The sequence below is a fragment of the Lutjanus erythropterus genome, chromosome 1 (genome assembly GCF_056507025.1).
Source record: "Lutjanus erythropterus isolate fLutEry1 chromosome 1, fLutEry1.hap2, whole genome shotgun sequence".
Classification (NCBI taxonomy): Eukaryota; Metazoa; Chordata; class Actinopteri; order Lutjaniformes; family Lutjanidae; genus Lutjanus; species Lutjanus erythropterus.
Window position 1 is genome coordinate 28,668,294 of NC_139317.1, and position 14,009 is coordinate 28,682,302.

General features: G+C 38.3%; 2 protein-coding genes across 2 annotated transcripts; one reads left to right on the forward strand and one right to left on the reverse strand.

Moving 5' to 3' along the window:
* Window positions 1–1,157: 1,157 nt before the first annotated feature.
* rhoua (ras homolog family member Ua) lies at window positions 1,158–7,809 on the reverse strand. The gene is made up of 4 exons (XM_084718919.1): window positions 7,171–7,809; window positions 5,528–5,586; window positions 3,637–3,825; window positions 1,158–2,623 (listed from the first exon to the last, which is right to left on the reverse strand). Exons 1-4 carry the CDS (start codon window positions 7,430–7,432, stop codon window positions 2,339–2,341), a joined length of 795 nt encoding a protein of 264 aa, XP_084575045.1. The 5' UTR covers window positions 7,433–7,809; the 3' UTR covers window positions 1,158–2,338.
* Window positions 7,810–9,017: 1,208 nt separating this feature from the next.
* pdcd2 (programmed cell death 2) lies at window positions 9,018–13,130 on the forward strand. Its single transcript, XM_084724543.1, has 8 exons — window positions 9,018–9,439; window positions 9,757–9,868; window positions 10,097–10,153; window positions 10,481–10,669; window positions 10,885–11,040; window positions 11,211–11,311; window positions 11,446–11,559; window positions 12,941–13,130. Exons 1-8 carry the CDS (start codon window positions 9,260–9,262, stop codon window positions 13,118–13,120), a joined length of 1,089 nt encoding a protein of 362 aa, XP_084580669.1. The 5' UTR covers window positions 9,018–9,259; the 3' UTR covers window positions 13,121–13,130.
* The last annotated feature ends 879 nt before the right edge of the window (window positions 13,131–14,009 follow it).

Consider the following 14,009-nt stretch of genomic DNA (forward strand, 5'->3'; position numbering starts at 1 on the left):
TGAATGATTACATTGCTTGTGCACTAAATAGTGGCAGATCTGCTTTGAATCAGTTACACACTGCACACTGGTTGCACCCTTTTTCCTTTTGGCTCTAATGACTCTGATACAAAGAGCCATTCAGATGTATGTACTGCAGAGAAACAGCTGTAAATTGTTGGGATTTGTTCTTGTTTTAGTAATTACAATGTACAAACGGAGGTGTGGCATTTAAGTGTGTGCCTTTTTATTTCTGCTTTACATCATACAAACTTAATCTACTGAGGAAAGAACAGGCTACATGGCAGAGTGGTAGAGATGATCGAGGATTACCACTGTTATGAAGCGGTAGATCATATTTTGGGTAAAGGAAACAAACGCAGAGCAACAAACATGATGAATCAAACTATAGTTCATAACTACTAAGAAAAGATTTCACTGAATATGTACATAAGTCAAACTTCACAGTTGTAGATACACAATTGCATTGAAAAGCAAAGACAAAAAACCATCTGTGTTTTTTCAGTTATTTTCTTGCTGCAAACCTACACAAACAAATAGCTGAGTCCATTCAGTAAATTTAAACACATGCAAAAAGCACTGATCTAATTATGTTAAGTGCTCACACTTAAGGCTGTTTTAGTGTCTGGAAAGATAAATCAAACACACATTAAGCAGTACAAATATCTGAAACCAATAAAGTATTTGCCTGCCTTGCACCTTGTGCCTGCAGATGTAAGTTACTGGATGGTGCAATGAATGTTTCAAATCTTGGCATTTTCAGCTTAAGACTGAATTCTTTCTCTACAGAAGTCATTTGGCTACTATTGTGAGCAAAATTGTGGTTTGTCAAACAATGTGATCACGGTTAAGAGGAGAAGAATGCTAAAATTACAAAATGTCCTCCTGCCTGATTAAGGTCAAGAGCAGCGCACCACCACAGTACAAAGATTTTTGTTCAACCAAACCACATTATTACATTGCAGACTGACTGTAGAGTCTTTCAGTACTAATGTGGGATAAATGAGGACGATGAACGACCACAGCTACCAGTGGAAACCTGACTCCTATGTACAGAGTTATGTCTTCTTGAGTAAAGATACAACTTGCTTTTACAGAACCAGGCTTTGTGTGTTTTTGTCACATGGATATTCAGACAGTCTTGTGTCATTGTTCAGCATCCTTGCTCTTATTTACTGAGATATGTTGTAGGTATCATTTTCCAATTATTTTTGGAGATCTTGCTGAGGGGAAAATATAAGAAAGTGTTATTTTTTATTAAGGCAATAACAGTTTTTTCCCACATGAGGGGGGGGAAGAGACTAACATTAGTTCTGTTCCAAACATGACATGATATGAGCCTAAAGGCTGAACCTCACTAAACTTATTCATCGTCTGGCTTCTCTCTGGGCCCAAACAGTGGCAGGACATGAAGAAAACCACCATAAAAACCCAGCCAGACTGAACTACATAAATAGACTAAAATGATCAGATTTCAGATTAGGTTTATAGGCTGCACTGCAGTAAACTGAGCATGTGACCAGGATAAAAATATTAGCTGCTTTATGAAGTTCTTTCATTAGAACAACAGTGATCACAGTTATAAAATGAAGGTCTAAAATTAACCATGAGCTTGTTGACTAATTTCTGACTATAATTATGTCTGATGATCATGTCTGGGTCAGAAAATCCAAATTGGCTTCATTGTTTCATAATGTAATCAGGAACAGAAGTTTGGTTTCTAATCATGAGTGCTGGAAAGCATACAGACTGAAAAATGGCTGAGTTTCAATGTAGTTTCAGTGACTCGCTTACATGAACAAGTACAGTCTGCAAAGTCTTCATAACAAGACTGCATAAATCCATTCGGTTGGGAACAGAATACCAAACTAAACTTGAGAACATCCAAGTTTCTGTTCTTGTTCTGGACTTGGCTCACCATAAATTCATCCACCATGACATAGAGAGTGTTCTACTAGTCCCACAAAAGTTCTGGTTCATACCAGGTTGAACTCCAGCAGAGGCAGGCGTACCTTCATATTGGAGGCAGTCTAAGATTCAAACCAGGTTACAAAACGGACATGACAGGACTGCTGTATTTTCAGAGCAGATTCTGGTAGAACCAGAGCTCAGTAGTAAACCTCATCCATGATGAGACTAAAACTCCTGAGCAAAAAACAAAAAGCAAAATGTTTTAGATCCATGACAGTCTTACTTTGGTTCCCAGCCACAGTCTAGTCGAGGTCCTGCTCAACATCAGGCTCCATTAGAGTTAAACCCAGGCAGAGCCCGAACCCAGCTGAATCCAGACAAGTCAGTAGAGGATCAGAGTCTTAAACATCGAGACCCAAACTGATCTCTAGGCCACACAGCAGTACCTCTTCCACCATGACTTGGACAGACTCTTCATCTTGTCCGGTGTTTGCCTTTGCTTTTTTCGTCGTTTCTGTTTCCCTCTCCGGTGCTTATGGGAGCTGCAGTTCTGCAGGCTGGCCAGTATGGCTGTGTCAAACACTTCTTTTAAATTCTTTTGGGTTAGTGAAGAGCACTCCATGTAGGCCACGGCGCCGATCTCCATCGCACAGTCCTGGGCGTCTGCTGGGTCCACAGGGCGCTCCCGGTACTTAGCCAGGTCAATGAGAACCTGAAGGAACGGGGCAACATATATGTTTAAACACTTTACATCTTCTATCTGGAATTTCTGATTTATTAGTCAAGGAACCAAAAACACATGTAGTATTTTCTTCCATCAAATAATTTTTTAGCATTTGGTGTGCAAGCAGCCTACAAATATTTGTTATTGTCATTTTTTTTTAAACAGCTGAAATTTCCTGCTATATGAAGAAAAATTCATTTTCAGGCAAAGTCAAGTAAACAATAAAAATAATTAAAGGTTATAATACTGGTGAAGCATTGAACAAAACAATACATAGTATGTAGTAACACAAATATTATGAAATGTGCTCAATACCTAAGTTGGAGCTTAAATGGAACAAAGCTATTGTTAATGTTGTTAGTAACACCTGGGATTTTTCTCTACCTTGACAAGTAAAAATCTGGTAAAATAAAACATTTAGACCAAGACTGTTTTCATTTTACTTTATTGCTGCTTTGCCTCAGTATGATTAAATGTATTTCATTATGATTATATTGTGGTCTTATTGTTTATGCCATTGTTTTTACTGTGGATTCTATGGTTTCTGTCTGGTTTTTAAAGTGTCTGTTTGCAGCACTGAACCAAAGGAATGTTGTCGTCTGTTGGCCTCCCACTCACTGTTTCATCACAGGGCACAACATCAACAATGACTGACAGATCACACTAAGTGTAGCCACATGTGCCACAATGCCTCTGACTATAACTGTCGCCAGCGTGGAGGAATAAAAAAATGTCACGATGAGACTTTTTTCATTGCACTTGTAATTCTCACCAACATCAACCAATGGTGCAGCATCTTTCATTTGACTGTACAGTAAAACTTTGATTTCTGGCTTTTAGATTTTTTTTTAGCTTTTGTATTTCTTGTAACTATAATGAGGCTCCCAGTCGACATGTTTACATGAGGACATGAATGTCTAATATTTACAAACAAACATTCGAATCAGACATATCAGACATTTATGTATGTGTAGGTGCTGCACAGAACACATCTCCTCCACCTTGACATCTTCTCGGAGGTCACACTGCGTTCCAACTAGGACGAGCGGAGCGAAGGGTGCGTGTCTCCGGATCTCTGGAACCCACTTCTCAGGAACGTTCTGGAAGGAAGCGGGACTGACGACACTGAAGCACAGCAGGAACACATCTGCACTGGTGTAACAGAGAGGCCGCAGCTTGTCGAACTCATCCTGGAGATCAAGATAGACAGACAAAAGAGAGAGTTCACCAGAAGCAAATGCAATACTTTACCAAACAGCACTTGGACAGAGAGTATTTGGACAAATGAATGGAGGTATTACACCGTCTCACTCCTGTCTACACAACTACTGGTGCTACTGACTGATCTGTTTTAATGACTGATGATTAACTATCAGGAAATGTCTACTTTGTCCTCCTTGACTTTCTGTCTCTGTCCTTGATCTCCCACTCAATCCTTCCTCTGCCTGTGATCCTCCCATTTATTCTATCCTCATATCTGAAAACACACTGATACAGACAAAAAACTGCTCCTCCACACAAAATGTCTGGATACACTACACACCTGACAGAAGCAGGGAATCATTCTTTTAAATTATGTCTGTATTTCTTTGAAACTCATTCTTTATTTGGTGTTTTCTCATATCCTTTATCCATTTCACAACAAAGGTTGACAGTTTCCTTTACAGGGGGTTGCTATATCCTCTTATATATCCTAATTCAACATGGAAATATGTATAAAAATAAATCATAACAAACGGAAATAATGTTAATAACCAATAAAATAACCAATGTTACAATTAACAAATTCCCCCCATGGATCAATTAAGTATTTCTGGTTCTGATTCAGATTCTGAAATACATATCAAAATAAATCTAAATATGGGTTATATATAAATTAAATTTATATATACACATTCAGTCCAATACACATGTGAAAATATCCATATTGTTCATCAAAAAATATTTTTTCTTGTTTATTTTGTTCCTTATGTGTATATTTTATTTGTTTCAACAGATAACTGATTTACATACTGATTTAGCTCCATGTCTAACCTGCTGATACTGATTCTAAGCAGACAGTTTTTCTTGTGTTCATTCAGACAAACAGCTGCTGCTTCCAACAGAAGGCGTAAAACGCTTCACATCCTGTGTGCCACAGAGATGTTCCGAGGAAAGACCCACCAGTTTCCTGGACAGAGAGCTATATTTAACTGAGACATCCATTGTAAGACACGTTCAGTCTAGCAACCTAAGGAAATGATTTGGAGCATACTTAGATAAGTAATTGGAGAGGTTCGAGTGTGTGAAAACATTTAGAGCCTTAAAAACAAGTTTAAAAAAATTCAAATCAATCCTTAACATTACAAGTAGACAGAGTAATGACACTTGTATTGGTGTAATATGCTCTCTATTCCGGTTTTTGTAAAAATTCTTTAAAACTCTAAATTGATTTGTAGCAACATTTTTGAGTTGCCACAACAAAACTGTAGATGTTTGTTACATTTTGGAAAACACTAATTTAGTTTCAAATAAAAATAAAGCTTAGCCTTATGGTTGAGGGGGGTGTAGGGGATACCATCCAATCACAACGTCCCACTTTAATTCCAGTCCAGGGACTTTTGTTGCGTGTCACAAACTCTGTCTCCCCACGTTTCCTGTACAGCTCTACACTGTCAATTATCAAATAAAGGCAAAAATGCCGCAAAAAAACAAAAACAAGAATTTGTGTTTCAGTACACCACGTAGACTAGTAAGAAAGAAACAAAGAAAATTGTGCTCTCGTCATCATTCGCTCCCCCGTCAGCAGCATTGTTTCAAACACAAATAAAACAACAGGAAATGCTGCTGCTCTTTCTCCTTCTGTGTGCAGTGGTGTGTGTCTGTATGTGTTTGTGTTCAAAGATCACTGACCTGTCCGGCTGTGTCACAGAGCTGTAGTTTGACTGGCTGGCCGTCCACTGATACCACCGCTGCGCACACACACACACAGACAAAAGACATACAGCCATTTCTTTTCTTATTCAACAACTCAATCTGATGACAACTACACTGACGTAAATAAAGTTAAAAAAAAAAAGCCAGTCAGTGAGTTGCTTGGTTGATATACAGAATATGAATCACTCTATTTGATAACTAAACATTTGCTTAAATCAAATATCAAACATTTTCTTGTCACAACCTTAAAGCAGTTAGCTGCTGGTGACATTAAATAAACTACACCTTTCAATCCAAAACGCATCAACAATACACATTTTTGTGTGCAGTTTCATATAGGAACTACTTTCTTTGCACAGGAAAGCTTGCTCACAACAATGTGTGTGGAATATTTTGAGTAACTCGGTCATGATTTCTGAAAAGAGACATTGGTGTTGAGTTTTTCAAATGTATTTTTTGGCATTTTGAGTATCACATCTGTAAAACAACATACCATAAATTCTAAAGTAGTGCACACAATCTTATAGAATATGATGCATTAGGGGTGGGCGATAAGGACAAAATCTTTTTATTTTTTTACAAAATACCTCCATTGATATTGTGAGAATTGGTGTTTTCACAAAATATTAACACAATTACATCTTTTGACAAATTTTATGATCAATCACTATCAGTAAAGTAACTATAATGACTGAGTGAGTAAAGGCAGATAACAGAACAGCTACCTTACAACTTTATTGCAATGCAGCCTTTAAAACCAGGAAATCACAACAATCATGCCATGTATTGCTGTATTTAAATCAAATTTTATGAAAATTCATAGTACAAAGAACACACCACCATATGCTTTAAACTGCTTTTACTGTTTTTATGCAATCAGAGCTGATGAGATGACAACACTGCTATCTACTGGTCAGGAGTTTAAACACAAAACAAAATATAAAATGTAAATGATCACGATATAGTGTTTTTGAGAATCGATACAGTATTATAAAACATAGTATTATACGGCTTTGTTACAAAACTCAGTCTATTGTTGCTATGAGGAACAGGCCGTTGCTATGGATGCAGTTTTGATCATAGACTCTGAAGGAGCAATAATATCATCTTTAAATAAATTAACTTTTTTAAATTAATACTTTGAGGTAAATTATATATTTTTTTGAGTAGGTAACGGTGTAATAAGGAGGATAATGTAAAGTAACCAGGTCGTTATTGCACAATAAACCACTTCAGGATGATTCAATCCCTTAACGTTACATATTGCGATACTCAAGTGTAACAATATTTTCTTGCACCAATAATAGATATTTTGTCTAGCCCTACTTTAAGCTCATATGAACTGAAATTTAAAAAATAATACTTTTTTTTTACATTTTAAAGAGTGAAACATGGACCAATTAATCAAAAACGTGTTGATATCTGCTTCACACATAAATTAATTGTCTTTAGAAGCTGTAAAATATCTTAATAATACCATATAGTCACTTGTACATTTTGTAGTGAGGCTCTGATTAATGATTACAGTATTTCTCTCAAAGTCTGCCCAGCTCTGTGGTCAAATTTGTCCATATTAAACTCAGCTGTATTGATTTAATCACTGATAGTCAATCCTTTACCTGAGAAGTTGTCAAACGCTGTGGGGACGTACTCAGTGGGATATCCGTTGGTGGTGTAGCTGACCACCAGGCTGGTTTTCCCCACAGCTCCGTCCCCGACCAGCACGCACTTTACCCGCCGCTCCGCTGCCCTCCTACCGGAGCCCCTGTCCCGGCTCCGGACCCTCCTCGGTGGGACAGGCGGGGCAGGGGACACCGTTGCCGGCTTGTAGCCCCCGTCGCCCCGCGGAGGCGTCTGACACGGAGAAGAGGAGGGTGACATGGAGCTCGGGGAGAGCACCGGTGCAGGAGGAGACTCAGACCCGGTCTGGTCCAGTTTTCACATCGTCCATTCTTCCGTTATTATCTGCCGGACTACAGAGCGGTTTGTTAACGGACTTCTGTGTTGTCGCTGCTTCCTTTTAGTTTCCATGGTTCACTTACACAGAGTTTAAACTTCTGCTCTCACACACACAGTTTAACACTGACACTGTGTCCATTTTAACAGTCACCATCCAATTCAGCATGAAGTAAAGTCGATTAAAAGAGCTCGGTTAACGTTAGCCGCTAGATGGTCTGTGTCCAGGCAGTCCTTCAATGGACAGACACAGAGACAGACCCGTCCCAAACTCCCCTCCAGATGACATCACGGCCCGTGTGTGTGTGTGTGTGTGTGTGTGTGTGTGTGTGTGTGTGTGTGTGTGTGTGAGAGAGAGAGAGAGAGAGAGGGAGAGAGGGCGTCATCATGCATTAATTGTAATAATAAATAAATAAATTGATTAATTAATTTAAAAATAAATAATAATAATGTATTTTATTGTAATCTGTATAAACAGCATTATTAAAACAAATCAACATTTTCAGAAAAGAGATCAATGTTCTGCTGCTGTCTGACAAAATTGATTAACGAGTTCTCTCAGGCTGCAGTTAATGATTATTTTCATTCTGATTAGTTTGTCAATCATTTTCTCGATTAATCGACCATACAGTGTCACAAAATGGTGGACAATGTCTTGTTTTGTCCACAGAATTTTCAGCTTACTGTCACAGAGGACAAAAGAAACTAAAATATTAATATTTGAGAAACTGAAATCAGAAAATTTGGACTTGGTTGTTATTTTAATAGCAGACGACTAATCAATTAATCAACTAACCATTGCCGCTCTAAAGTTTTCCTCTCCTTTTGTCTTTTAATGAGCCACTTCTCACCTAATTTTTCAAAACTTTCCTATGACTTCTATCAAGTTTATTTTCCACAAGACTTTTGTAGTTTTGTTTGTCATCTGAATTTTCAAAAATACACTTCTTATCTCTTTTTGTTGTATCTAACAAATACAGGCTGTTATTTCTACCTACACTGGTAGAGCTGCAATTAGATGATTAATGGGATAGTTGATCAAAATAAAATTATTTGCCAACTACGTTGATAATCAATTAATCACTTCAGTCATGTTTTAAGCAAAAGTGTCAAACATTTACTGATTCCAGCCTCTTAACTGTAAGCTGGTCTAGGTGGAACTAAATGTAACTACTTTATGTTGTTGTCTATATAATCTACAAATAAATATATAATATTTCACAATTTAATCAAATGTTTTCAAGGAAAAGTCTTAATCTACGATGTCACAGCAAGTATAGCTGCCAGATAAGTGGACTGGAGTACACTACATACTTCTGAAATATATTATATAAAGTATCAAAAACAAATATACCTCAACATTGTACTTTAGTGGGCGCAGGCAACTGATGTGACATTTGCACCATCTAGTGGACCGATTGAAAAAGACACATGACAATAATAAAACCTGATTTAAAAAACAAAACAAAAATCAATACAGTAACATTTTATGGGTCTCAGCGTTTGAGGAAAGCCGATAAAAGCCATGTTAACCTACGCATCATATAAATCCAGCTTTACATGAGTTTCTACAGAGAGAGCTTCGAGGGATGCGGAACTAAATACCGTCCTGTCAGTGTTTCCTCACGGACGCTTTTCTGAACTGGACACATATTTCATGTGTTGTGTTGTGACTGAAAATACTCTTCGCTTCTTGTGGAAAGTTGCAAATACATCTTGTCCATCGAACAGTTAGACACCAGTGATACCAACATGTCCTCGGCGGAGGTGGTTCTGGGTTTCCTGGAGGACGCGGAGTCGTGGCGGCTTCTGTCCCCGCAGTTCCCCAGTAAAGTCGGGGGAAAACCGGCGTGGCTCAGCCAGAGAGGCCTGCCCTCACTGCCCGGGCTGGAGTGTGAGATATGTCACCTGCCTATGGTCTTCCTGATGCAGGTAAGTGGCTCGGAGAAGGGGGCGGGTTCAGCTGGAGACTGGACCCTTTTATTTAAGACTTCCTCCAGAATAAATGACAATTATGTATTTCTGTGGAACTCAGTTTTAATGACTGGAACAAAGCTGTCAAGATGAACTTGTACCAAAGTACCAAAAATCAGGTACTGGAAGAGATCAGTAATGAATTGTTTGGCTTTAGATCTGGCTTTGGATGTGACTAAACTCAGCTTGAGACTTCTTTTAGTTGCTCTGAATTATTATTCTGAATTCTAACTCTGAACTTTTGTGTGTAGTTACCTCCTCCATCTGTCTTTCAGGTTTATGCACCAATAGCTGGTCAGGACAGAAGTTTCCACCGAACACTTTTTCTGTTCTGCTGCAAGACTCATGAGTGTTACACAAAGTGCAATGACAGCCGCTGTATGAAAGGTAACCATCATTGTTGTTTTAATGTAATTTGTCAAGTGACAACTCACATAAGGTCTTCAGTCTTTAGTCTGTGCTCTGCTTTCTTTAATTTTGCTGACATCCACAAATCCTCTCTACACTCCACATTTTTAAACACTTCTCATCTATTGTTGGGGGCTTTTTCTTTTAAAAATGTAAATAGGTTTTTGTCACGTTTCCTGACAGATTGTGTTTTCTCCTCCTCCTCAGTTTTCAGAAGTCAGCTATCAAGGAGGAATGAGTTCTACCCCTACGACCCTCCACCAGGTTTGTGTATTTTGAGAGGATGTCAAAGTATAATTCATCACCACCTCATACTGTCAAGTTCTATATAAGAAGCAAAACATAATTTTTATACTAGTTGGAAAGGGGAAATTTACTAAATTGTGAAACCTTTTTTATAACTTGCAGGAGAATTTTTTAAATTTATATTTTTGTATATGTTTTTTTTTTATTTTTTATGTATTTAAGCAGAAGCTTTGTTTTGGTCATTATTTTGACGTAGTCCACAGGTCATAAATTGTCAGAACAAATTTGCAGACAAGAGGACTCTGCTAGGACGCGTACACTGATTTTCTTTCTTTTTTTTCTTAGAGGATGAACCCCCCAGTGGTCCTGAACCAGACCACAGCCTGTTGCCCATCTCTGGAGTTAAATTATGTTGGGTGTGCGGTTGCCCTGGCAACAAAGCCTGCTCCCGCTGTCACACTGTAACCTACTGTGGAAAACACCACCAGACCCTCCACTGGAAACATGCACACAAGAGAGAGTGTGGCAGCCAAGGTGTGTGTGTGTGTGTGTGTGTGTGTGTGTGTGTGTGTGTGTGTGTGTGTGTGTGTGTGTGTGTGTGTGTGAGTGTGTATGTGTGTGTGTGTGTGAGTGTGCTATGCATGGAATTAAAATGTGTATTTCCACTTCTTGTGCTGAGCAGACATCAGTTCCTACCACAAGGAAGACTTAATGTCTCTGCTGTGTCGTTTATCTGTCTGCCTATGCAGAAGCATCAGTTGTCACAACCTTGCTCTTCCTCTTCCCTGAGTCTGAGCTGGTCACTGAGCCTGAGGAGGAGGAAGAGCAGAAGGAGGAAGAGAAAGACACACAGGAGGCTGAAGAACAAGAGGAGAGGGGTGTAGATGGTCCCTCCTTAGCAGACAGTAAGCTCTCCTGTATCCCTGACAGCCTGTCACATGAAGTAATTTGCTGTGTTGAACATAAAAATCAAAAATGTGTAATTTTGAGTTAACATTTATTTTTCTTAAATTATAATTATTTGATTAGCATGCATTTCTAAAGCATATATCCTGACTTTTTATTCTGTATTCAGGCCTGGCAGAGACAGACTTGGAGGAGATGGCGATGCATGAGACTGAAGACATCAAAGTGTTTCAGCGGTTTAAAAAGAAGATCGCACCAGAGCCTCACCAGGTTAAAGAAAATTTTATACACACACACACACACACACACACACACACACACACACACACACACACACACACACAAAGGCTTGAATGAACACAGTTGTGGTCTGTGTTTATCTCACTTTGTTTTGTTATGTTCAGGTGGTGCGTTACAGTCGAGGGGGCTCTCCTTTGTGGGTCTCCTCTCAGCACATCCCTTCAGAGCAGGATATCCCACCATGCACCTGTGGTGCCAAGAGGATTTTTGAGTTTCAGGTAGTTCACTGCTTTATTGAATGCTCAATAATCTGACCTCGTAAAGACTTACTGTGTTCTTAATTCTGTCTTCTCAGTGCTGTTGTTTCCTTTTTTCCCCTTGCCCTTTTCAGTCACCACAGTTTTGAAGGCCAACATGCTCTTGTGTGCCAAATATAAGTGCCGCTGTCTATGCATGATGTTAGGGTGACTAGATGAGAGTGGGTGAAATTCAGGACAGGGGAGTTGGGGGTGAGTGTGACCTTGCAGGAGGATTAATTTATTTGACTTTGAAAAATTTAGAGAAAAGACAAGACACATGAGTCATTATGCACAGGTGATCTGTATGCTGAGTGAAATTTTCAGGCCGTCTGGTCACCCTACATGACGGTGATGAGAAAGAAGCAATGTTAGACTGTACTTTATTATTTTGAGTTACTAAGTGGATAAGATCTTGTTTTTAAATGTGGAAATTTCAGAAATGTGACACATTTGGTACATTTTGATTAAGGCTGAACAATTACTCTAAATATTATCGTAATTATAATATGGCCAAGTGTAATATCCATATCGCAGGAGTTGCAGTTTTATGATAAATGAAAAATGTATCACAACAGCATTATAAATGAAGCATTGTGGTGCTGCAGGCCCTGGCCTACAAATCACACTCATGTGGGAAGATGCTTGTTTATGGACCCCAGCAAAAATCACACCATTATTTTATATTTTTTTCAGTCAAAATGAAGTTTATCATCCTACTAAATTTGTGACAGTATCTGTCAAAATAATCACAATATGATTTTGATATAGTCAAAATTCACCTGAAACTATCTGTAGGTTTCTTTTCGCTGTTAATTGTAGAGAAGAAGAATAAGGAAAGTTAAAGTTTCTGATTATTACTCATTTATGTGATTACTAACTTAATTTAAACTATAGTGGTAATGTGTTACTATGTGTCACAATGTGTAATTAGGTAATTTAATTAAAAAGCCCAGGAAGATTTTTTTAAAAAGTAAAAAAAAAAAGTCAGTTAGATGATGGGATTAAAACATACAAAAAAAGTTTTAATAACCTGCAAAGAATTGAATTATACACATGACTGCTCATTTTCTTTTTTTTTTTTTCTAATTTTAACTTAGTTCTTTAATTATGCTGGTTGTATTTTTGCTGGTAACGTTTGGTAACTGTGTCCTCTCTAAACATGCTGGTCTGTTTTTTTCACATTGGAATCACTACTTTGATTCAGACATGCTACTGTCACCTAGCAACCTCATGGCTGCATTGTATCCAATTTCCCCCTGAGGATCAATAAAGTATTTCTGATTCTGACTGTTATTGAACAGTGTATACATCTGCTGGAGCTCAGTACATGTAATAATCATGTGTGTGTGTGTGTGTTTAGGTGATGCCCCAGCTGTTAAACAGTCTGTGTGTGGACTCGACAGGAGCCAGTATTGACTGGGGGACGCTGGCGGTCTACACATGCTCGGCCAGCTGTAACCATGACAACCAGTACTGTCCCGAGTTCATCTGGAAGCAGGACTTCAGCTCAGATCAACATGCACAGATTAAAGCCACATAATGTGTGTGTGTGTGTGTGTGTGTGTGTGCTGCTGGTGTTTAGGACACACTGATGCATGTGAACACTCAGACTCAGCAGACTCAGTGGACTGGACGTGCTGCTGCTGCTGCTCTTCTACGTAACTGTTCAAATTAAAATTCAATGCGAGATCGTCCCTCTGAGACTATCACTGAGAATTTATTATCATTTTATCAGTTTATCCTACGACAGTCAAACAGCAATTCTGGATGCAGCCCAATGTTTATGGTTTCCTGCCACTTCCAAACCTTTTTGTATTACACTTTTAATTTCTGTTTGTTAAAAACAATTCCTTATGGGTATTTCTGATCTGTGTTTCATGGGTTGTACACCAGCAGTAATACATACTGTTTATACAGTAGAGCTTCTGGAGCCCATAGCCAGCAAAATAAATAAAACATGACCTTGTGCCTTCATGATATCATCATAATACATTTTTTTTTAAAAACTGTCTGAACAAGTGTTTATCTGATTTTCTGTTTTTCAGTGGCAGATAGATGATGTACCTAAAGCACAGTAAAATACTACATTTGCAGATCAAAATGCATCTATTATTTTACTTTTTCTCTCTGAGGTTACTGCAATGTCACTTTAACTGACTGGTATACATCAAAATCAAGGTTGCATATGTCAAGGAAAGATCAGACGTGTGCTCCAAGAGAATATAAATACATATATATTCATAACCATGTGAACCATTATTCATTTAGCAAAACATGAACTTTAAAGTGGGACTATGCAATGTCTGAAAAGCAAAACAACTGACAATTACTGGATGATAATACATTCTAGTAGAACAAGCATAGGGGAGTTACTATCAGCAAACTGGCCTAATAATAATAATAATAATGATACACAGCAATATCCAACA

Excerpts from the sequence above, each read along its gene's own strand:
- rhoua (XM_084718919.1), bottom strand. The coding sequence starts at position 7,432 with ATGTCACCCTCCTCTTCTCCGTGTCAGACGCCTCCGCGGGGCGACGGG. Across the intron at positions 3,826-5,527 it reads TCTGTGACACAGCCGGACAG|GATGAGTTCGACAAGCTGCG; the intron begins GTCAGTGATCTT and ends CTTGATCTCCAG. Across the intron at positions 2,624-3,636 it reads ACCTCCGAGAAGATGTCAAG|GTTCTCATTGACCTGGCTAA; the intron begins GTGGAGGAGATG and ends CCGTTCCTTCAG.
- pdcd2 (XM_084724543.1), top strand. The coding sequence starts at position 9,260 with ATGTCCTCGGCGGAGGTGGTTCTGGGTTTCCTGGAGGACGCGGAGTCG. Across the intron at positions 9,869-10,096 it reads TGACAGCCGCTGTATGAAAG|TTTTCAGAAGTCAGCTATCA; the intron begins GTAACCATCATT and ends CCTCCTCCTCAG. Across the intron at positions 11,041-11,210 it reads TGGTCCCTCCTTAGCAGACA|GCCTGGCAGAGACAGACTTG; the intron begins GTAAGCTCTCCT and ends TTCTGTATTCAG.